The 24,473-nt window shown below is 46.3% G+C and overlaps 2 protein-coding genes across 5 annotated transcripts in view; one reads left to right on the top strand and one right to left on the bottom strand.

Annotated features, from left to right (window-relative positions):
- Positions 1 to 24,473, top strand: part of shot (dystonin-like protein short stop) — a 710,700-nt gene that overhangs the window by 388,218 nt on the left and 298,009 nt on the right. The window lies entirely within an intron of this gene.
- Positions 1,213 to 24,473, bottom strand: part of LOC119163364 (cytosolic 10-formyltetrahydrofolate dehydrogenase) — a 44,237-nt gene continuing 20,976 nt past the window's right edge. For both annotated transcript variants that reach the window (XM_037415347.2, XM_075874382.1), the window contains exons 5-11: positions 23,736 to 23,901; positions 18,643 to 18,840; positions 14,596 to 14,865; positions 10,151 to 10,480; positions 4,998 to 5,371; positions 2,913 to 3,153; positions 1,213 to 2,292 (exon numbers count right to left, since the gene is read on the bottom strand). In XM_037415347.2, coding sequence (XP_037271244.2) covers positions 1,519 to 2,292; positions 2,913 to 3,153; positions 4,998 to 5,371; positions 10,151 to 10,480; positions 14,596 to 14,865; positions 18,643 to 18,840; positions 23,736 to 23,901 — 2,353 coding nt within the window. In that variant the 3' untranslated portion in view covers positions 1,213 to 1,518. The remainder of the gene's footprint in view (positions 2,293 to 2,912; positions 3,154 to 4,997; positions 5,372 to 10,150; positions 10,481 to 14,595; positions 14,866 to 18,642; positions 18,841 to 23,735; positions 23,902 to 24,473) is intronic.

Raw genomic sequence — 24,473 nt, 5'->3', positions numbered from 1 at the left:
TGAAGGAAATGAAATGCCCCAGCGGCAACGCCAGATACATGGCGAAACCGATTGTCGTGGTTCAAATAGAGAGTCCTATTGCTTTCGTATGATATCAGTGCATACGATGACGAATTACCGGCAAGTACAGTTACTGAAAATTAATCAAAGGAGTCCAATGAAAGAGAAGACTTTTCTTGTGAGCAGCCTGCGATATGCAGCGCCTACCGTGGCAGATTTCAACCAGTTGTTTCTTTCTAAGTGGCCTCTGAGAGATCCGCTTTTAACCGGTTTCTAACCGAATCTTCTATATTCATTTATTCCTTTTGCTCTCTCTCCCCACGCCTTTTACAGTGATCCCAGACGAAGACCGTGGACTTCGGTCTCGAAACGTTAAATGAACCCTTCAGCTCTTGTGGCTGTAGCTAGTGAGTGTGTTCCACTCATTTCTGTTTACTTCGGCCCCTTTACCGCCACATAGTGTGGAATGTGGCATACCCATCGTATGGTAGCGCATAAATTAAAAAAAAGGGGGGGGGGAGCAGGACAAGTTCTATTGGGGTAGTATATAAAATACCATGCACGTGCTGCAGTGTACACATCGGAAAGGCTTCCAGATGTGTCAATATCAGGCTGCGAGAGCATCACTATTTTTTCTTGAAAAGCGTTGCATCTTACTTCGCCAGCCATTGCCGTGGTTGCAGTTGCACGCCGTCCTTAGCTCAGACCACGATCATCGATCGCCATCATAATCAATTGATTGATTGATATGTAAGGTTTAACGTCCCAAAACCACTATATGATTATGAGAGACGCCGTAGTGGAGGGCTCCGGAAATTTAGACCACCTGGGGTTCTTTAACGTGCACCCAAATCTGAGCACACGGGCCTACAACATTTCCGCCTCCAGATCATAATCAACGCATACGTGAGATAGCTGAGGCATACCACAAGACGGAGTGTGTTGGCAATGGCGTTAACCAGCCATTTGTTACACTATCAGAACAAGAAATCTATTTCATCGATCATGTGCATGTAATTTTGCGTGGCGCATGGTTTGTTCGTATACGCATCCTTTCAGGTAAATTTTCAGTTAGACCAGCGCTTGTCCTGTTCCCTTCTATTTGTGTTTTCAATTTGTGCGCAACACAACGATGAACGACTCGCCCGCCTTCAGTTCTACCGCCGAATGATTGTTCTGCTTACGTTGCGTAGTGCTGAAGCAAACACGGAGTGTAAATGTAGTGAATATCAATTTATTGCCACGAAATGCACGCGCTCAATTTACTAATAGTAGGAAAGGTCGGATCACGAGGGACAGTCGAAAAGTGGCCCCTGGAACACATGCGTCGCATTTTTCTCGTGGCAAACATAGATCCTTGGCTTTCGTGTCTAAGCGAATACACTCGTCCTTTTTGAGCACAACCTAATATAAAAGGCAGTCCCTATATATGTGGGGCATATTTCTTTGATTCAAAACGGAAGTAATCGTTTCGCATTAAAATGTCAAATTAGCGCTGGGCCACCCGGCGGTGCGCTGCTAGTACTCGACGGTGACACACTTGAGTTGCAGATAGTCCTTAAGCGCCTCGTGACCCAAGTCCTTGCCATAGCCGGACTGCTTGAAGCCGCCGAAAGGCGCCGCCACGTCAGTTTTGTTGTAGCAGTTGATGAAGCACGTGCCGGCCTGCAGGGCGTCCGCCACGCGCAACGCCTTGCTCAGGTCGCGCGTGAAGACACCCGACGCTAGTCCGTACTCGGTGGCATTGGCACGCCGCAGCACGCCCTCGACATCGCCGTCGCGGAAGCGAGAGACGAGCATGATGGGGCCGAACGACTCCTCCTTGGCGGCCGCCATGTGGTCCTCCACGTCCACGATGATGGTCGGCTCGAGGAAGAGACCGGGCCTAGGCAGCCTCCGACCTCCGTGGACCAGGCGGGCGCCCTCGGCCACGGCCCTGTGCACGTAGTCGATGAGCTTCTCCAGGTGCTGCTTGTGGTTCTGCGGACCGTGCCAGGTGCTGCGCTCCAGTGGGTCGCCAGTGACAATCTTGCGGGCCTCGGCCACAACACGCTCCACGAAGCGGTCGTGCAGGGAGTCCTCGACGAACAGGCGGCCGGCGGCGATGCAGTTCTCGCCCTTGTTGAAGAAGACGCTGTTCAGGCCCTGGCGCACGGCGAGGTCCAAGTCGCAGTCGGCGAATATGATGAGCGGCGACTTGCCTCCGAGTTCGAGTGAGACGCGTTTGAGGTACGGTGCTGCGCAGCTCGACATGATGGCGCGGCCGACCTCTGTGGATCCAGTGAACGCCACCTTAAAACGAATAATAAATGGTTTTAAAAGAAGCCACCCTAACAGGACGATCAGTGCCTGACATTTTCTGCCTACTTATATTATTGTCCTAGAATGAACTTCCACGTGTAAAAAGAGCACGTTGCAAGAATCCCATCATGAGTAAGAGACATGCGAGGCCTTACGTCACCTGTGCGAAAGAGTTGTTTACGACATTCAGCCCTCCTGTGGAAGGGATACGCCAGACTGCCAGATGCTAAACGATCGAGCGAGGAGAGAGCATCGATCAAGAAGAATCTTTCTGCACGTTTGCCTATGCAGTGCAACGCGTGTGATTGTGTGGCAAGATTTGTCAATATGACCATTTTCGGAAGAGCAAAGAGTGAGAGATGCTAGATGCGCACTACACCATAAGAAACAAAAAGGATACCGGCATTAGTAACACGTCGGTTGTGCTGCGATCAGCTGAGTTTGAATTTTTTCGGAAAGTGCCTCTCTTTATCATGCATTTGCATGGAGAGTGGCCGACCGTGTCGATGTAATGTTTTTCTCGTCGATTTTCGTCTAGAAATTTTCGTGTGGTATAAACCAACTACCCCAAGTTTCACCAAGCTGCTCGTGTAATAGGAATATGGGGGTACCTTTCTGAGCAAAGGGTGACCGCACATGGCTTGTCCGACGATGGTGCCGGATCCTGTGAGAACGTTGAAGACGCCCGGCGGGATGCCGGCGCGCAGCGTGAGCTCGGCGAGCTTGAGTGCCGTGAGCGGACACACCTGGGCGGGCTTCAGCACCAGGGTGTTGCCCGCGGCGAGGCAGGCGGCGCTCTTCCACGCCACCATCATGAGCGGGTAGTTCCAGGGCGTGATGATGCCGCACACACTGCGCATGGAAGATTAACACTGCATGTGCACGTTGGTGTAGTCGTGGCTCCCGAGCACTGTCTTAAAAAGAAGAACTTGAGTCGCTTTGTGAAGTTACTCCAACAAGTGGTGCACAAGCAGCAAAAGAATTAATCACGACCAACACTTCAAAATTAACCACTACGACACTTCTCGGCATCTTCACGGCATGTTCATTCCCTCGCCGTTTGCCCGGAATCGCCTTAAGTTTAAAGGTGAACTTGTCGGCTAGTTGGTTGTTCATATCGTATAGGAGAAACGGCGCAAAAAAATCGCGATAGAAAAGGCACAACCTTACGCAGCGCTGAGCCGTCGTCGAAGAACGTTTTTACATTACAATTCGGTCTAATAACTTCCCCTATACGTTCTTTAGCATTATTGTCGGTTAGATATCATTAATATTGTGTCAAAACACGGAATAACGAGCCCTTAAGTATACACTTCTTTCACTTATTCATTAACGAAGGTCTCGTACTGGCAGACTTGGTGCCTTAGGTTGTGTACGAGGGACTATTGGTCAGCTACCAGCTCGTAATAAGTTCACGTGCTACGTGACGCCACACAGGCTCATAAACAGTGTGCCACACTCGCCGCCATGGCTGCAGATGGCGCTGACTAACACTCCCACGTTTAAGTTAACTTATATACCAAATAAATTGGCTTGGAGGATGGAGCTGTCTTAGAAATGGAGCTGTCGTATGCGGGAATCGAACTCATGACTTCGATCCTAGCATTGTGACAGGTAATCATGCTAACCTATCGGTGAGTGTTGCTTGCAAGACATGTACGTATGACTGCTCAGCGCGAACCAGCAGCACAAATCTGTTTACACTGAGCGGCGATGAAAAGTCTGCAGCCATATCAGCTGAATATAACACTTGCAGGGCTCACAGTACGGTATTTTAAGTGTATTAAGCTAGCAAGCTTCACCGATTTTACACTACCTATGGTTGTCTCGGAAAGCCAGAGCCCAATCACGAAATGTATGCAGTGGTTGTCTATTTGCTGTTTTTTTTTACATACATGCTTTCTTTGATTATGAGTCCGGTCAACGCGTTTCTTTCAGTTAATTATTAGTTTATAGCACTGTACATCACAAAAATTTTTCAAGGTAACGAGACCGCGGTGTATATTGACGCCTTTGCTTCTCGCACTGCTTCCGTTGGAAACGATAAAATTCGACGGGCAGTTTTCAGGTCTCCGTCACGTTTAAACTTTTGTAACAGCTCACAATGCAGCAGTAGTGCGTATTGCTTTCCAGAATGACGAAGGAGCGCTGCCCATAGCGTGCAAAATGCGATATAAGCGCTCCATGGAACACGTTTTCCGTGCACGCAATGGAAAAACCCAGCAAGCGCGGCCCGTTCGAGCAACCGGAGCTTTGCCCTCTTTCCGCTAGGGTGGTGAATGGTGCTGCGCAAACTTGAGCCTGTCCTCCCTATATATGATGCATTCGGGATTCTTATCTCTGGTTCGATATGCGTATTTCCAGACCGTTTTGTCAAGTTTTGTTATCCCTTAATTACACGTGTGAGTACTGCCCTGCGCAAACGACACCGGTGAACTGAGAAGCACCGAGATAATCTTAGAACCTTCCGATGCGATTATACGCGCACATCACCAACATACGCGGCTGCTGGCGATAACGGTGGAACATTTGACAGCACGTGTGTAAATGCCGACGCACATCACCGCTTGTGAGTTGATCGATGGCCGACGCTCTGTTCTGTAATCAGACTTTCCGTTTACCAGCCACAAGTGCGGCCTAATAAACAGTTTCATCTTCGTTAACGTCACAACCCACGTGACACTATATGATCTCACCCTATGGGCTCCCAGCGGGTGAAGGTGAGGTTTTTGCGCGGCCTCGCGTGGCTCACGGGCACCGTGCTCCCTTGCACCTTGTCGCACCAGCCGGCAAAGTAGCGAAACACGTCGATGGACATGCCCACGTGCGTCTTCAGGGCGAGCGTGTAGACGGCGCCTGAGTCGAGCGACTCGATGGTGGCCAGGTCCTCGCGCTGCTGCTCCATCAGGTCGGCAAGCCGCAGAAGGAGGCGACCTCGGTCGCGGGCGCTCATGCGGCCCCACTCGCCCTGCTCGAAGGCCGCCTTAGCCGCCGACACCGCCCGATCGACGTCCTCGGCAGAAGCGCTCTCGACGCGACAGAGCACACTCTCGTCCGTCGGGTTCACCACCTGCACAAGCAGACCCGCCACCGTTGGTCTATGAAAAAAAAAACAGTAAACAGGGCTTGTGAGCCGAAGTTTCGACAGTCCATGGGCTTTTCTTCAAGGCCTTGAAGAGGACTTGTTGAAACCTGTCAAAACGTCGACTAGAACTTGTAGTCTTGAAGAAGACTCGTCGAAACGTCGGCTCGAGCACACAACCGGTGTTTATGTCTTTTTTTTTTTTTACGGGCGAAGCTCCTCTTAGTCTAGCCTTGTCCTGCGTCAGGCGTAACTGGCAGTATCTTTCGAACAGTATAAAAAATGGCGCAGTCTCAGCACGATTTCTCGTCGCATTTCCTAGAAGGCGTTGGTCCGATAGAAGTGTGTGCAATAGAACGCACGGATAGACGGATGGATGCACGAACGCACAGACAGAAGCATGGACGGACGAACACAATTAAGGCCTGAATGTAAACATTCGACAGAAGTCTGTCTGGTTCGGTATGAAACTGGGAGATGATTTAAACTCCAACCAAAAGAAGAGGCCCGCGCCATTGTGGACCTCAGAAAAAAAAACGAATACCCAAAAAACTTCATTCGAGCCGCCACCTGCCGCGCAGAGCAACAGAGGATACGAAAACCCCAATCAACCTTAATTGACAGCCCCCCAAAACGCGTACCGGTCCTATACGTTCAGGGACCCAGCGAGATGTTGGCACGGATCTTCAAGAAGGTGGTGGTGGTAGTGGTTAGAAGATGAGAAAAGGCATCTAATTTCTGCAACCCAGTCGGGAGCACGGCGCAGTGTTCGCAGTGTATACGCTGGGCCGCCTCCTCCCCCGCCCGAAAAACCGGCCAACAATGGACAGGACCCTCGGTGTCGTTTACAAAATTCCGTGCGCCGAGTGCCTCTCTTCGCATATCGGCGAGACGAAAAACCTACTGGAACGAGTGAAGCAACAGGCCAACGATGTGCGGAAGCTGTACAAAGAGCGCAGCGCAGTCGCCGAACATGCTGCCACGTTGGATCACCGGATAAATTTTGAAGCGACGGCCATCCTTGAAAGCGAGCCGAACTGGAGGATGAGGTTATTACTCGAGTCGTGCCACATAACATCAACCACTCTCTCGGCACCCTTCCCCCAGTGTATACACATGGACTGCGCTCCACGGCAAAATGAGAGAGAGAGAGAGGTCATTATGCACCCCGCGAGTGCTTTGAAGACGCCGCTCCTACGTAGCCCCGCAGTCACCCCTGAGGAAGGAACCAAGTCTGTTTCGAAACGTCGGGTTTCTTCAAAACTTTTTGGTTGGAGCCTAAATCATCTCCCACAATTAAGGCCGGATGCACGGGCGGACGGAAGCATGGATGGATGGATGCACGGACGGACGGACGCTTCGACACACTCATCATGATTCACTCCGTAGATATGCTGTAATTTCTATTTTGCCATCATCGCAAGCTGCCATCCCAAACTTCCTGACGATTTTTTTTCTTTATTGATTACGATGCTCGATTGCTGACCCGAATGTCTGCACTTTAAAAACTGCGGAGGATATCGCAGAAGTAAAAAGGCCAAGTAATTCTAAAGACTTTGGCTTCTACTCTCGCAGAGCATCAGATAAGAGTTAAATTCATTTTTACTCTGTATGAAATGACAGAGTGAAACTGCTTGCTATACTCTACCTCCCTCTGAGAGAGTGGAATGCCCATATATTCTTCGGGCATGAGAGAGTAAAACGAGGTTATACTGCTGCTCACATTTAGACGCGCCGGCACACCGCCAGTGAATAGTACTACTTAATAACCACACATATTGAAGTAAAACGTACTGCATTTGTTTTTTGAGACGTTAGAGACGACTAACAAAAAGTGTTCCCAGCGCTCACTATAGTGAATTTCAGCGTACTGGAACACACTTGGAACTCTTAATATCCGCGTTCTGAGCTTCGGATATGTGCAGTGAAATACATTAATACTATCTTATTCAATCGGCCACGACCGAGATTCAGTGCAAACGGCTCTGATATTCTACTTATATTAATAATGATGTTTTTCGCTACGAACTTCGCACGCGGGCGATGATGACGTAGGCCTAACGTTTTGCCTAACGTACGGTACGGCTACAGTCGCTCGCTCGCTGGTTTTGACGCTAGCTGCATCAGCCAGTCTATCGATGTTGACGCCACTTGCATTAGGCGATACCAGCTTGAATACTTTGCAGAAGCAAAGCAGTTCGGGTTGGACTGCCAGGCATAGCAACAGACAGACAGACAGAAGGACGGACGGACGCCTCGCCCTACTCATCATCATTCACTCCATGGATATTGTGTAAATTTGGAGGAGGGGCCGGAAGGAACAGGGGGTCAGCCATATTTTATATACTTAGTGCGGGCGTTCAACTGCGCGTACACTTACACAAGGCAAAATTGAAATTTACAGGAAGGAAATCGAAACCCCCACAACTCCCCCCCCCCCTTCCTGGCTGCAAAGTGTTGAACGTAGTTGGCGGGGAGCCATTGTAAATACGAGTCAGCTGAGCGTACGGCACAATTAAATGCCAATGATTGTGCTGTCTAACGTCTTGTGGCAGTGTCTGCCCGTCTCGGTTTCTTTTACGAGTGTTGTGCCACAATTGAGGCACTTGAACTCAATACGAACAAGTTCAGCCCTTAACAAACGACTGTACCCGCATTTTCAGAAGTAATGTAGCGGTGTGAATATCGTAGGTCCGATATCTTTTTTTGTTGAATAGGAAGCAAAAACAAGCAACCTAACCACACTTGCCGAAACCTGTCATCTGCATATTCTTACATGTACATGCACAATACACAAAGTTTTTATATGGGCTGTGTGATCCAATGATCTCCTATGAACGCATATAAAGCATATGTGTTCTCGTATGATTATACGAGAATATTGGATATTTGTCATACGCGTTTCAAGAAATTTGTCCATTATAATGCTTAATGGCCACGCAGAATTGCGGGGTTCGGTTCATTATGAGACCCTGATATTTTCTTTGCATTCGTCAGTTCAACGCTGCCGTTGTCAGCTTCTTCTTAACGCTCACGCGTTAAAATTGACCATGGCAGTAATCACCGTGCCTGGGTACATATAGACCGTCATTTACCTGTGACACATACCAGCATACGTGTCAGCGTACGTGACATACCAGCACACGTCTGTCAGAATGCATTTGAAGATGTACGTGACGGGATTGTGACATTATTCATGCCATGACCAGAGTCATTATTCGTCAAACAATCTTACCCTCCCATAATAATAGTGATTTACACCAAGTTAAAGGGGTGATCACAAGAGCACCCAGGCGTAGGCGGATAGATAGATAGATAGATAGATAGATAGATAGATAGATAGATAGATAGATAGATAGATAGATAGATAGATAGATAGATAGATAGATAGATAGATAGATAGACAGACAGACAGACAGACAGACAGATAGACAGATAGATAGATAGATAGATAGATAGATAGATAGATAGATAGATAGATAGATAGATAGATAGATAGATAGATAGATAGATAGATAGATAGATATAGATAGATAGATATAGATAGATATATAGATAGAGATAGATAGATAGAGATAGATAGATGCCCCGCCGCGGTGGTCTAGTGGCTAAGGTACTCGGCTGCTGACCCGCAGGTCGCGGGTTCGAATCCCGGCTGCGGCGGCTGCATTTCCGATGGAGGCGGAAATGTTGTAGGCCCGTGTGCTCAGATTTGGGTGCACGTTAAAGAACCCCAGGTGGTCGAAATTACCGGAGCCCTCCACTACGGCGTCTGTCATAATCATATGGTGGTTTTGGGACGTTAAACCCCACATATCAATCAATCAGAGATAGATAGATAGATGCTCAAAGTACCTGCAGTAAGCTAAGAAATGTTTCGCATTTAAAAAGCAAAAAGGCGTAGAACTAAACTGCTAATAATAAATACAGTATCAAAGTGATTGTCGCTTTTAGACGCGTGTATATGAACGGCGTTAGTTTTAACATCTGGACTCTGAACGAGTGGACGAAACCTTATTTAAAACCTGCAGATTCTTGGCATAAGTTTTATGACTCTCACCCGCTTGTATCGCTAGTTTAGTTGTCGCACATAGGGCCATAGAAAGAAATTTTGTATGCCACCTGCTCCGTTTCCGTGATGTTTCATGTTGTCTATCAAGAAATGCGGAAAATAAAATTTAAAAATTACAGAAAGGAGGCATTGGGAGATAAAATAAGCATTGATGGAGACAGATAAGCGAGCGTAGTTATCAACCGTCGCTTACCTGGAACGATGCTCGCTTATACATACCACCCCCCCTTTGATCACACAAATACGCACAATGCGCGGGAAACAGTTTGGTCATTAAGGACGTTTTCGAAGTGAATGGTGGTGCACTATTTGGTGGGTAAGTTCCAGTTCTGCCTGCTAAATTAGCCACATTTCATCAATTTGCAGTCACTACCAGTGGCCGCCTTTCCGAAATTTTAAAGTTGCTATGGACTATTCGCAAGAAGGACTTCAATTCGCCCATTGAACTGAATCGGCTATTTCACTACTTAAAATATTCATTGTTTTAGTTTCTGTAATTACTATTGTAATTAATGTTTGTGCGCACCTTCAGGTACCCTCTGCCACCGTAATGGTAACGCCTATAAATAGCACGTATGCTTCCTTGTTTCTGCAATTTTTAAAGCTCTTACACTCACGCCATCTTAACGAAATTGATTGATTGACCGATTGATTGATTGATTGATTGATTGATTGATTGAACGACGACTTCTTACCTCTGAGCTTCGTCCCCACGAGCTGTTGACAAACTTGCCGTCGATGAAAAGCTGATGCGGCACCCTGATGCTCCTGCCGTTGGCCTGGAGCTCGACCGCGTCGTACGAGACGTCGTCGCCGCCCGATCCCTGTCCGCGGGACTTGAGAACGGCCGCGCGGACAAAGTCCGAAAAGCGCGACGCCAGGTAGACGTCCTCGGCGGCCAGCTGCAGGCCGCAGGCGTCGCGCGCCTCTTCGACCAGCCGCGTCACGTCCATGGAGCCGGCGCCGCACTCGAACAGGTCCGTGTCGTCGGCCACGTCGCGCCGCAGGATGCTCGTCCAGATGCCCTGCACGCGCGCATGTTCCTCAGCTAAACACCGAAACAGGGCTTTGGAGGGAAATGTACTCTGCGAGATCTCCGTGGTGAGCATATCCTCCATCGTGAGGGTATGTTTCACCACAAATCCTCGCTCCGGCCATGTTGGTCGAGTCCTGAAGAAAACGAGCTCCGCAATAGATGCAAAAATAAACAAAAATTGCCACAGTGACGTGCTTCTGTTAGTCCTGTTAAAGTCCCGGTATTAGTCTCCGGCTTTACGAGGTAAAGCTAGGAACCTTGGCCTTTGGTCACTGTTATTGTAAAAAGAAAACAACAAAAAAAAAACAAGTGTAGCCAGAACACCGCGCATTAAAAAAACGACATAAAAATCTGACTGAATATATTGGTTATGGGGCAGAATTGGCGCCCCCTTTTAAATGATCAGGAGGGGCACCATCTCTGCCCCCCCCCCCCCCACCCAACGCATGCACGGTTAACTCTCTTTAGTAATCGATTCTCGTTGAATGATTGGAGGCCATAATATTCTCTGCCTCCCTGCCTTTCTTTCACTTTATTCTCTCTCTCTCTTTCTCTCTCAGGGAATCTTGGGAGGCGCGACTCTCCGGAAGAGAGTTATTTCAATTTTCAATTTAGTTTTATTTCTCATAATACAACACAGATCGCGTAATGATGAGAGCTAATAGACAATGAAGCCAAGAGCACGTGCTACGTGACGCCAACAAGCAAGAAGAGTGTTCCACACTTGCCACAATGGCAACAGGCGGCGTTGACTGACGGACCGCCACTGTAGCTTACTGAAAAGCAGAATATAGCGCGCAAACAAGTAACGAGGGAAGGGTCAAGGGGTGCTGTATTGAACATGAACCGACTAGCACAACAGCGCGTACTACGTATCTCAGTGGTAGAGCATCGGGCGCGATATTCGAAGGTCGCAGGTTAGGATCCTGCCGGTGGCAAGTTATCTTTTCGTCCTCTTTCGTTTCTAGATATTTACATTATAATTATTTCCAATGACATCCCCTATACTGCTCTTGGCATCATTGTCTGTTAGTTATCATTAATTTTGTGTCTAACAAAGAAAAAGAGCCCCTGAATTTCCGCCTTACACAGATCGAGGAGTTGTATGTAAAAGAGGCTTAACGAGCCTACATGCCTAAAATTCAGCAGGGAGGCACTTGTAGAACGTATACAAACTAATACTCATTACATAGCCACCCACGATCACGCAAATGAACTATATGTGCATATAAGTAAACTTATACTGAAGCCACGTTATTTCGAAAATTGGCAGATCCCACGTACAGTGAGAACCGATGATATGCGAAGCACGAATGAGGAAGCTTCACATGCCACTTTAAACTGAGCAGAACGCTACGAGACGGTCGTAAATTGTGCCGTACATGACTTCCATGTTGATTATCATGTTTGCACCTGTGCTTCCCATTTGTCGTCCATTCACGTCACGTAATACCAAATTTGACATATGTAAGCTAGCGAAACGGCCGTGAATGCACTACGATTGCAGTAGCACGGATAATTGGGCTAGTTGGTAATGGTTCATCTTTTAACCGAATAAGGGCGTGCGCACAGACGCGGACAAAAGAACAGGAATTTGCACAGACCAAGAGCCCCTACTCGCAATTAAAGTTTATTCGAAAGAAAGGTAAGTATCACTTCTGTCACATTACCTGGCAGGTGAAACAGCAAAAAAAAAAAAAAGCGCTATGAACTCGTGCCTCAGATCAGATCCTCAGAGTGCTCATGAGGTATGAAATTTTTTTTTTCTGTTAGTGTGATGGAGGGTGCGCTTATGCATTTCTTCCCACTTCTCCTGATGCGCAATGCCTCTATCAGGTCTCTGGTGGTCCGATCTGAGTGTTTTGATAAAACAATAGCATCAAAAAAGGGGGGTTGCAACCACACGAGCTGCAATGTTTGGGCAAGTGTGAACTGTCTTTTGTGTCCAATGATCTATGTTCTTGCAACCTGGTCTTGGCACATCTTCCCGTCAGGCCAATGTTGGTGAGACCACAGGAAAATGGTATACCAAATATACAACACCTGTTTCACACTTAACATACGAGTGCCTATGATTCACGTCGCATCCTTCTGGTTGGTTTTCGACCCTTAGAGTTTTGCGCTAGTTTTCTTTCTGTTCTGATACATAGCAAGTTTAATTTGTTGGGGCCGAAAAAACTACCCCAACGTCATATCGATTCGCAATGTTTTTTTTTATACCATGAGACAGCTTGTGCATATAGGGGATGACAGTGGGCTTTTTAACTGGTTCTATCATTTTCCTGGTTTTCCTTTTTTTAACTATTTAAGTAGCTTCTGCGCAACCTTGCGTAGGACGGGCTGGGGAAGCCAGCGCTGTTCAATCTTCGAAGCTGATTTGAGAAACTTTCTGTTGTTTTAGCGGAGCATGACCTTTGATGGCGGAACTCAGAGCAGACATAGCTATTCCCATTTTAACAATTTTAGAATGCTCCGAGTTGAAGTTTAGTAAGGGCTTGTTGAGCTTGGCACGTATGCCCAGCATATGTGGTTAGGTTCATGGTGTAATTTTAAATATAGAAACTGGAGTTCATCATCCTTTGGAAGTTCAACGGTAAAGTTAAGTAACTTAGAAGTGTGGCAGCTTGGGCTAGTTGGTATGACATGACGAAAGTTATAGTGCGAGAACAGAACGACGACGCAGAGACCTTCGTGTCCTTCGTGTCCTTCTTGTCTCTGCGTCGTCGTTCTGTTCTCGCGCTATAACCATCGTCACGTAAAGTTAAGTCCCCATCCATATTGGTTACACCTTCAAAACGTCGTTCGCGCTTTCCTCCTGGGGATCTGGCCTGATGAAATGTGAAAAATCATCAACGTACCGAACAATTTTTGTGGCTAAGCACCCTAAACTTTGTGCCACTTGCATGTCAAACCTTCCAAGAAAAATGTTGCTCAAAATAGGGGCAACTCTGGAACCTATGCAGACTTCGGTTTTTTATTGATTGATTGATTGATTGATTGATATAGATAGATAGATGGATAGATAGATAGATAGACATAGATAGATAGATAGATAGATAGACATAAATAGATAGATAGATAGATAGATAGATAGATAGATAGATAGATAGATAGATAGATAGATAGATAGATAGATAGATAGATAGATAGATAGATAGATAGATAGATAGACAGACAGACAGACAGACAGATAGATAGATAGATAGATAGATAGATAGATAGATAGATAGATAGATAGATAGATAGATAGATAGATAGATAGACATAGGCAGATAGATTGATATAGATATATAGATATATAGATCTAGATAGATAGATAGATGTAGATAGATAGATAGATAGATAGATAGATAGATATAAATAGATAGATAGATAGACATAGATAGATAGATAGATAGATAGATAGATAGATAGATAGATAGATAGATAGATAGATAGATAGATAGATAGATAGATAGATAGATAGATAGATAGATAGATAGATAGATAGATAGATAGATAGATAGATAGATAGATAGACAGACAGACAGATAGATAGATAGATAGATAGATAGATAGATAGATAGATAGATAGATAGATAGATAGATAGATAGATAGATAGATAGATAGATAGATAGATAGATAGATAGATAGATAGATAGATAGATAGATAGATAGATAGATAGATAGATACGGCCAAAGTAACCGATGTTCGCTCAGAAATACTTCGCATTTAAAGCCTATGAAGTTCTTTGCGAGTACAGAAGAACAAAAAAACATCATTAAGAGCGTAGTTATAAAGAAGAAATGGAGAAGTATACAACGAAGGCGTTCTTTCCGCCGGTTAATGAGTATACGAGTATCGTTAAGGAGACTTATATGCGCAGCTGCAGGTATACTGGGGCTTGCAAATACCGTATAACGTGGCAGCATAAAGCACATAACCGGGATGACTGGCAGAACGTGGGAGAGGCCTTTGCCCTACAGTGGGCGTAGTCAGGCTGATGACGACGATGATTACACGTGTAACAAATTGGTCAAGACTGCCCAACCAGAGTTAAGGTGATCTCTGAGGAACCGGCGAAGCCCTCCTCCGTGGTCGACACAATCAATACGCGTCTCACCTTCAGCTTGCCGACCATGGCCTGCTCCTCTTGGTTCAGTTCCAGGGCCTCGGCGTCAGCCTGCTGCTGTCCAAAGCGTGAGGCGAGGCTGACGCGTCCCGTCTCCTCTGAGGCCAGCTGTCGCACGTTGACCCACTCGCCGTCACAGCCGCACAGCAGCAGGCCCTGCTCGTGGACCAGTCCAGGACGGGACATGCCTTCCACGGACACCTGGCGAGCGCCTTCCACGGGACCAGAGGGCCACCGGCTCGAACCGTACACGCGCGTCGCCTGCGTGGGTCTTATGCTGCGAGACTGCTCTCAATCGCGCCTCATAATGCTACCTTTTACACGAAATCGCTGAACAGCTTTCTAAAATTATCTTTAATCACCGACGATTACGATACTTCCAAATACAAACTGTGAGCGCAGCTGCTGGGTGTTTTGGTTTCGCGATAAGTTGAGAAAAGAATATTGAGAGACACATGTATGTATTTACAAAAGCATTAATTTTACCCGCAGCTCTCCCCTCTCTCTCTCTCTCTAGGGAACGCACGTCTGCCAGTATGTAACGAAGGAAACTATGTGGTCGGAGAAGTGAGTGGAGATATTTATTTATTTATTTATTTATTTATTTATTTATTTATTTCGACATACTGCCAATCCCATCAGAGATTTTAGCAGGAAGGGCGTGAACATAAAAATTCGAATAGGTACACAATAAACACATACATCGCGATAAAGTACAGAATGAAACTAACAGAATCGGATCATTTAACAATTTCAGATCAAAGAAGGCATAAAACATTAGTGTAAAGAAATGTTGTCAGAAGAAAATAAATGCAGCGACTTGGTTGACACATTGGTTGACATATTGGCATATGCATCAAGAAACACAACAAGAAATTACAGCAATAAGAAACTACCCTACAATATGGCGAAGTATTTCAAGGAAGGGCAAATTTATACACACTGAAAAACAGAAACATGTTCAAGAATCAACAGAGCGATTTCTCTTCACCTGGATTCAGTACTAAAAATTGCTTAAAGAAAAAATATGATGACATGATACTTCGCTCGTACAATGTTCACACGAACACACATATTAAAATCAACCAGGTGATTCCGTTTGCATAATACAAAGTTCATTTTCGACAAGGGTTAGAAATTTTGCTAATTCGGTAGTGCTGGAGATACTCGGATCCAGTTTATTCCATTCATTAGTGGCTAACGGAAAGAATGAGTACTTAAAGCAGTTTGTGTTGAAGGAGTATTCGTTAAGTCTCATTGGGTGTTTTTGGCGTGTTGTTCTAGTTTGATCAAACGTAAGATAGGCGGATACATCAATGTTTAAATGACCATGTATTAATTCATGTATGAATTTTGCACGTGCTAACCTTGTTCTATTCATTAGAGTGAGTAATCCAGCTTTTTTCATTAGTTTAGTCGGAGAATCTGTATGTCTGTACTTGTTGTAAATGAACCTCATAGCTTTCCTTTATATTCCTTCCAGTTTCGTGATTTGCTGTTTTGTGAATGGTGACCAAATAATATTACCGTATTCAAGTAACGATCACACACGGGAAGTGTATGCAAGCAGTTTTAGAGAAGGCGGGGCCTGGCGAAGCCGGTATCTGAGTGTAAACAAGCGGCGTAGTGCAGCTGAAGTAGCGTAACTTATGTGTGCATCCCATCTTAGATCTTCAGTTATAATAATTCCAAGATATTTATGCTGACTTACTCTAGTTATGGGAATGTCATTAATGGTGTAAAGAAAATTTGACCTAGTTTTTTTTCGACTTACTGATAAAATTGTACACTTGTTTGCATTAAGTGACATCTGCCATTTACGGCACCAGCAGGAAACATCTTGTAAAGCACTATTTAAAGCTACATGGTCCTCCGTTGAGTTTATTTCTCGATATAGCACGCAGTCATCCGCGAATAATTTGATTTTTTCCTTAATATTTGTAGGCAAATCATTAATAAAGAGAAGAAACAAAATTGGCGCCAGCACACAGCCCTGCGGAACTCCAGATGTGACGGAGGTGGTAGCAGAGGTTGCATCGTTAAATTCCACATACTGTGTACGATCAGTAAGATAATTTTTGATCCAGTTAAGAACAGTAGAATTTCCTAAGGTGGCCTCAAGTTTTTGAAGTAGTTTCTTGTGTGATACCTTGTCGAATGCTTTGGCAATATCGAGAAAGATTAGATCAGTTTGTTTTTGGTTGTCAATACTCTGGGATACCTCATGTGTTAATTCCACTAATTGGGTTATGGTTGAAAGACCTCGGCGAAAGCCATGCTGATAGGGAGATAATATACGTTTTTCTTCTAGGAAAACAGTTATTTGTTTAAGAATTATGTGCTCCAAGATTTTACAGATTGTACATGTCAGGGATATAGGTCTAAAGTTAGATATATCATTTCCGCATCCTCTTTTATGCACAGGAACAACTTTGGCCTTTTTCCACTCCACAGGTAAAGAGCACGTTGATAGTGATTTGTTAAACATGACGCACAGATATTTAGCTAGCACCTCTGCATATCTTACAAGAAAGATGTTAGGAATGTTGTCAGGCCCTGCTCCTTTTTTTTGTGTCCAAGTTTAACAAGAGATTTATGACACCGGCCTCATTGACAATAATCGATTCCAGGGTACCTTCCGCACTAGTGTCGATGTCTGGAATGTTTCCGTCATCGACAGTGAATACAGACTTGAAATAGCTGTTCATTTTGTCTGCAGTGATCGGGTTATCTTTTTCCGGGGGTGTGTTGCTTTTGTTGTTTTTTGCAGGCTTTAGGTAGCTCTAAAACTTGCTGGGGGAATTTTTTAGAAAGTTTGGCAACGTTTTAGTGAAATAGTTGCTCTTCGCTGTTTTGATTTTTGTTTTTAGGTCACTCACAGCAGCAGTCAAATTATTTACTGTTACTGCTCCGGGTTTTCGTTTCATTCTCTTTCGTATTCGCTTTACTTTGCGTTTCGCATGTATTACCTCACGTGTTATCCACGGGTTGTGTTTCTTAATTTTTTTTTACTCTAAGAGGTACAAAGGTATTAATACAGTGGTGCATAATTTTTTTTAACTGAGACCATAATGTTTCAATGGTCGTGGAACTATCATTCGACAATTCTTCGAAGGACGGAAACTTTATAATTAGATAATTTTGTATGCTGGTGTCGTCGGCATATTTAAAATCCGGGTAAGTAATTTTTATGTTCGTTGGTTCTATTTTATCACGAAAGGGGACAGTGCACAAAGTGAGCTTGTGATCAGATATGCCATCCATAACATCAATCTTTGTTTCATCGGCTGGGAAGTGGTTACTCAAGAATATAAGGTCAAGAATATTTGAAGTTTCTCCCTGGACATATAATCGACTTGCTGCACCGATGCTTGCAGTTCTCGATAACGCAGTGTGTGCAAGTGTTTTGCAAGGCCGTTGCATCTGTAGGATGAGTTAAGATTGAGAGGAACGGGATGTTATCATGTTTCAAGCCACCCACAACTAACATTACATCTTATTTACTGGAAATCCTGAAAGCATGCATATCTCTTTACGTTATTATTTACTGTCAAAGCAATCGGTGCCGCGCGCTTGGCGGTCGTACCCTGAGTAAGGATCCCCTCGAGGAGTACAGCTTGTCACATTTGAGCGATAAGAATATCACCAACTTCGGTGCATGCAGCATGCGCAAGAGGAAGTCATTGCCGCAGCTTATATTGCCATTGTGCAGCGTCATCAGGTCCTATCCGGTAGGCGAAAATAACTGGTAGTATTTAATCGACTCTATTGCGTAGCTCTGTGTGCAGGACGGTGTCACCGTGCGCTTGACTCTTATACAATTACGCGCTTGGCCGAAAACTTTGCACCAGTTAGTTACTGCAATATTTCGCCACACTGATTATTGAATCAAGCCCATTCCCGAGGCCCACTGCAATATTGTCTCCGTGTTTTATCTCTCTCTCTCTCTCTCTCTGTCGCGACACATTTGTCAAGCTTGGCCTTGTACGAAGCGACCACGGTCTTGCTAAAAAATAAATGACAAATAGGCGAGCCCACCTGTCCTTCGAGTGTGATCCAGGCTCCGGGCACCTTGTCCATGCCTCGTATGAAGTTGTGCAAAGCCTGGCCCGTCATTTTGGAAAAGTCCACGCGGCGTAACTCTTTCTTGTTCAACATCGGGTCATAGGTGGCGCCTTCTGTCGGCTGCGCGATGCGCGGGGCTTTGCCGGAAGCTATCAGCTCCACAGCCTCGCCCTGCACGCATGCAAGCATAGGTTCTGTAGTCACTTCCTTTGGGGACTTAAGCACCGTGTTTTCGCTTTGTCTGCTCTTGGGAGGGAAGCACAACAGACTCACACCTACGCCGTTTGCGCGGTAGCCAAGTCACGCAAGAGCTTGAAACTGCTTAAAAAATAACTCACAAAGGCGTCATGCAATGCGATGGGTCTTGTTAACACACACAGTATTGCGTGACAGACGCGTAGAATCACAAGAGGCGTCACAACAGTAAAGATCCGGCTTTTTTTTTTTTCGGAAGAGGAAGGGGTAATCAACCACACTTCATGTGTGTTCGAGTATCTGTTTGTATGCGTGTATATATATGTGACGAAACGAAGGTAATGGTGGTTAGCAGAAACCGATAAGGAAGAAGTGCAATAGAATAAACATTATCCCTGCAGAAATAATCCAACATAAACAGGAGCTTTGTTTAAGTACGCTAATTCTCATTCAAGATAATGAATGCATTGTGTGATCTGAATGAGTGACAAACAATTATTGCACTCCTTTCAGTCTACCTAGGGTGTCTTTCTCTTTTTTTTGAAAGGGGGGGGTAGAGATATTGAATATGAATTAAGTAATCGTCTCAATTAATTAAGTAATGGATTCTTGGCCAACCTCCGGGCTTGCGTATGAGCCATGACTGTGGATTAATCATCATCATCATCATTGAACAGATGGCGTATGAGCCAGTCCACGTCTGTCAAATATAGCGTGGGCAGGATGGAGACCTGCCAGCCACTTCATCAGTCGTACATCATCAACGAAGTTCTCCACAAGACGCCCTGACCATACATCGACTACCGAATCGTCTTCTAGCAGTACACAGCGACCAGCACCATGGCAGAACCATCGCCTGACCTTAGCATAGCCAAGTTCCCCGGATCAGCGGACGACGAACCCGTTCAGGACTTCGTCAACTTAGTCCAGCTGCCAGCGCTGCATCCTGGTCGGAACGGGAGATGGTCGCAAACATCACCGACTACGTAACCGGTGAGGAATTAAAATTTTACCTCACCCACATATTCTAAAACAATGAATTGTTGCAAAAGGTAAAGGATAGAATGATCATGCGGTTTAGAGACCATAATCAAGATTCGATTATATCCCACCATATCAATACATTCAAACTCTGTCATCATAGGCAGCCTTTACGCACTCAAGCACAGAGCATAAATTTACAATTCCTGTCAGGCGAAGTCAGCGATCTGCTCACGGAAAGACATCCAGTCTGTTCCCTCACAAGACACAACCTACCACCTGGTTTCCCACCTGCGCAAATATCACCTACGCTTACCTCTTCACTGCAACACAAATATCCAGCAATTAGCCAACGATCCCATGGACTTTATTTATCATTCACCTTGCTTACGTAGGCCACCACCTAGTCAAATACCCCTTACTCTCCCGGCACGCCTCACGAAACCACCACCCACATGACAGGCCGGCTTGAATATCGGGAAGATACCCTGTCAAGCCACGACCCTTCCGACACGACAATCGAAGATACGCAGACGGCTCATATGGATCGACAGGCACAATGACCGATCATAGTGAACGGCGTATACGAAGCCTCTGAGCTTTCTATCAACTTTGGAAGATTCCCTTCAATGCTCGAACTGCTTGACTACCAGCTGCCTACTGGACACAGCATCAAGCTTCCAAGAAAACCAACGCGATGTTCAAGAAGGGCTCCCACAGCGTTATCAGCCATGCCAGCTGCAACGCCATCAGCAACGCCGAGAATTCCAGACACTCCAACGGACACACCACGAAGGACAACGTCACAAAGCAAGTCTATTAAAGCAAGAACGAATCAATGCGTAAGGCTTTTTCGCATGAAGGATCGTCGCCAGAAACGCATTCTGCACAAGAGGCCAGAAGTGCGCACCAACACCTCAGCAAACACCGAAAAAAAAAACTAGGCACCACTTCTACCCCACAAAAATTCAGACACCGTCCTATCAGGCTACGACAACAAGCACGCACACAGGACAGAAAGCGACTAACACTGAATTTCCGAACCTGCAAGGCCTTCCACCCATTCTTCGCAAGAATGCAAGTACTTTTATCAGCAGTGTCCATGCTTAGAACATATGCTGTCTAGAAGGCAACAGTCAGCCTGGCCCACCAGAACTCCAGCATTTACCGGACTGCATCACCCTCACCTGAAGTCTTGAGGAGTTTAAGGAACGTCATAGGACCATGGAATTACCAATTGTGCATTTTGACATTTGTGGCTTCTGAACGTCACCTAGTTTACTTTTTCTTGCTCGCAACTCTTCGGGGGGGGGGGGGGGGGGAGGGTAGAATCAGTACGAAGGAAGTGGTGGTTAGTATACAAGCCGTTGTAGTGCAATAGAAGAAACACATGGCGTGTGAACCAGGCCACGTCTGTTACATCTAGCGCCACGTATACACATGCAAAATTTTCAGGGGGTTGGATTTCTCTCCCTGGCTGCACGTCAATGCGTCACACCATGCGATTCGTGCATCAAGTGGTTGGTTTACGCATCACAATGCGCTAAGCCTTAGAGGCTAAGGCATAATTGATCAGCAGCATAAACAGCACGAACAAAGCGCATTGTGCCTTGCATACGCGTAGTGGGGTGCTTTTCAAGTATGATGAAATGCGGCACCTGCCGTTGGCATTCCAGGAAATGTTAAGGCGTATTTGACGGACCAAATCGCGATTGGAGTCTGCGGATCGCGTACTGCGTCACCATACGTTCGCTCGGCGCGGACCGATTCGTGAAACCACGGAAACCCAAATTGCTCTTGGGATCCTCGGAGACCGATGCGGAAATCCTCGCTTGTATAGCATGAATTCTCCCCTGTTGAGTGAATGCTGCCTATAGAGGCATCCGAACCACGTCACATGCCACGTGACTTATCCAGCCGCGATTGCGTCCGTCGTGTGAATGGAGCTTTACGCGCACAGACATTGTTTTCCTCGTGGAACAGTTGATGTGTCCACTGAGAACCGAAGCGCGGCAAACGATCGGAAATACATTGCCAACGGGCCGTGGTACCCTTTTGAAGACGAACTTTGAAGAGTTCTCCAAGTTTTTTATTATACGTGACTTAGCCCTAAGTGTGCCACCTTTTTTTTTTTTACGTTGTAACTTATCAGCATGCTGTACAAGCTCAAATTAGCAAGAAGAGAAATAAATGGCCCTCTCAAGATGTCGGAGCCCGGGAAGGGAAGGAAAGTCAGTTGTATTATTTTGCTACCGGACCGAAGTGATTTCGTCGCAATCCATGCTTGGTGTGCCAACCAGTGAAGCAGCCAACGTCGAAAGCAAACACTCGCGTAGCGCTGATCAGCGAATTTTTGATGGTGGCGTGCACAGAACACATGCGCTGATGCGCACGAGCTGAACAGCCTGATGTTAGTAATGACAGTTAGACAATTCACTGTCATGCGGAAGCTCGGCAAACCAAGCACGCTGCGGTACAAAGCCGGACAATGTGGAGGTGCGTGTGAACCTCGAAAGCTCGTAGATTTATGGTCCTCGGGTGACACGGGCCAAACACAGATTGCTCTGAAAGAAGAGCGACATATTTATGCAAACCCAGGTAAAACCTTGCGTTTTACAGCGAAAAGATTACTTCTCCGTGTTGCAAAACGGGCATGTGAAGCGCCAGTTCTCACCTCGGACAAGCAGCTGCTAGCATATCATGCTCATGAATGATAGATGGTGGGAAAGAAGGAAGAGGGGGGAAGGGTGTATTCATTTCTACAGCAAAAAATGGGAAAGGGGCGAGGAGTAATGATGTGAGGAGGAGGGGGGTTCAAGAAGGGAGGTGCTCAGCGGAAGCTTCCCTTAAACTACCTTGGTGCTTACGACGTTAGATTAGCTAAGGCCAAGCACAACTGTTTTTGATATTGTACACGAGGTTTCCGTACGGGTGAAAGTGAACCCGAGCTGTTGAGGTGCAAATAAACTCTCCCAGATAATATGCGTGCCACATCTTCGAACAAAGGCTCAAAACGGAGAGCAACGTTTAAAAAAATTGCACCATCTCCCGCTATGCGAAGCAGTGGGTGTTAACACTGGCGTTGACGCTGGCGCTCATCCCTTGGTGTTGCGCAGGAGAGAAACCTGAGAAGGCGAAAAGCAAGCAGTGATGAACCAGTGGTCCCTACCTAATCGCTGCTAATGGGTAATAAGAGATCGAAGATTTGGCACAGAGACCCGCAGTCCGCTTTTTGTTAACGTGCGCGCTGCGAATTCTTAACGCTCAACAACTCATAAGAGAAATCTCCCACCGGCACTACCTTCGAGGTCAAGATCCTGTGCCTATATATACGGGGTGGCTAGTGGGAGCCTTCAGGTGCGCACGAAGCCGGCGCGCACATGAACAGTGAACGGTTTTTTTTTTTTTTCAATCAAGAATGCAGACGCTGTCTGCGTTGCGAGACGAGAGGGGATGCGCGTGCCAAATGGGGTTGTAAACGCTGTGTGGAGGGATGCCTAGAGAAAGGAGAGGGGAGCGAGCGTAGGATAGCAGACGCGTCAGCATTGTGAGACGAGAGAGGGGCAGCGTAGGATAAGAAAGTGGGAGAGAGTAGGCGCATGCGCAATGGAGCACGGACGTCACGGGATCATGCTAGCTCATAAGATGCTTAGGATGTAAAGAAAGTCCCAGCATATCCAGGAGGTGAATGATGACGAGTGGGGCGAAGCAAACGGACGGACTGACGAACGCTTCGTCCCACTCATCATCATTCACTCCGTGGATACGCTGTGACACCGTTTTTATTGGCGTGAAGTGCAATGCAACTGACTACTACGACGATACAGGACATGCGACCCACGGCGTAAGCCCCTACAAAATCACAGACAATGGCTGCTCGTCGTGCTCACCATGGCTTTGACTCCTTCGGGAAAGAGGAAGCGGGAGTAGAGCGCGTCGACCGTGTCGTCGAGCAGGACGTCGCACTCGCGCTGCAGCAGCAGTGGTCCCGTGTCCAGACCGTCGTCGGCCCAGAACACGCTGAAGCCGCCCTTGGTGTCGCCCTCGATCAGGGTCCTGCATGCGCCCACCACCAAAACAACGCGTCTTTATACGGTCTTTACACGGTGTGCGCTGTTGTAATGCGTTTCACCATATCTTCACACGTCGACTATCATCCTCGTCCACTCCATCCAACCTAAACAGTTCTAACTCAATGACGTTACAGAGCCCGTGTGGCTGGAAATCGGGTGTCGCCGGCGCTTCTGAACTGAATGAATACCTTGTGAAACGCCTGTAAAACAGAATCTACAACCTTCCGCTGAGCTTGACCCGAGCGAAAGTGCCCCGTGTTCGGAGCGAGCGAACCATCTTAACTTTCCCCGGAGGCGCTTGTGATTGGCTGGAGTGGCGTGATCCAGCACTCAACTTGAGGGAGCGATACGCGAATGCGGTTCTACGATACGCGAATACGGTACATGGCGGTACCGCATGACGGTAGCGCTTCTTTTTTCCACCGACGGTGACATGAATCTGGTAATTAGAAGCTTTTGTTGAAAAAAAAAAAAAACGTGCCACACTCATATACAATGATGGCGCAAACCTAATTGTCGGCGTCAGTCTTAGAGCTTATTCCAAATATACCTTGA

This window comes from Rhipicephalus microplus, chromosome 9, assembly GCF_043290135.1.
Source record: "Rhipicephalus microplus isolate Deutch F79 chromosome 9, USDA_Rmic, whole genome shotgun sequence".
Classification (NCBI taxonomy): domain Eukaryota; kingdom Metazoa; phylum Arthropoda; class Arachnida; order Ixodida; family Ixodidae; genus Rhipicephalus; species Rhipicephalus microplus.
This window is presented reverse-complemented; position numbering and strand designations above follow the sequence as displayed.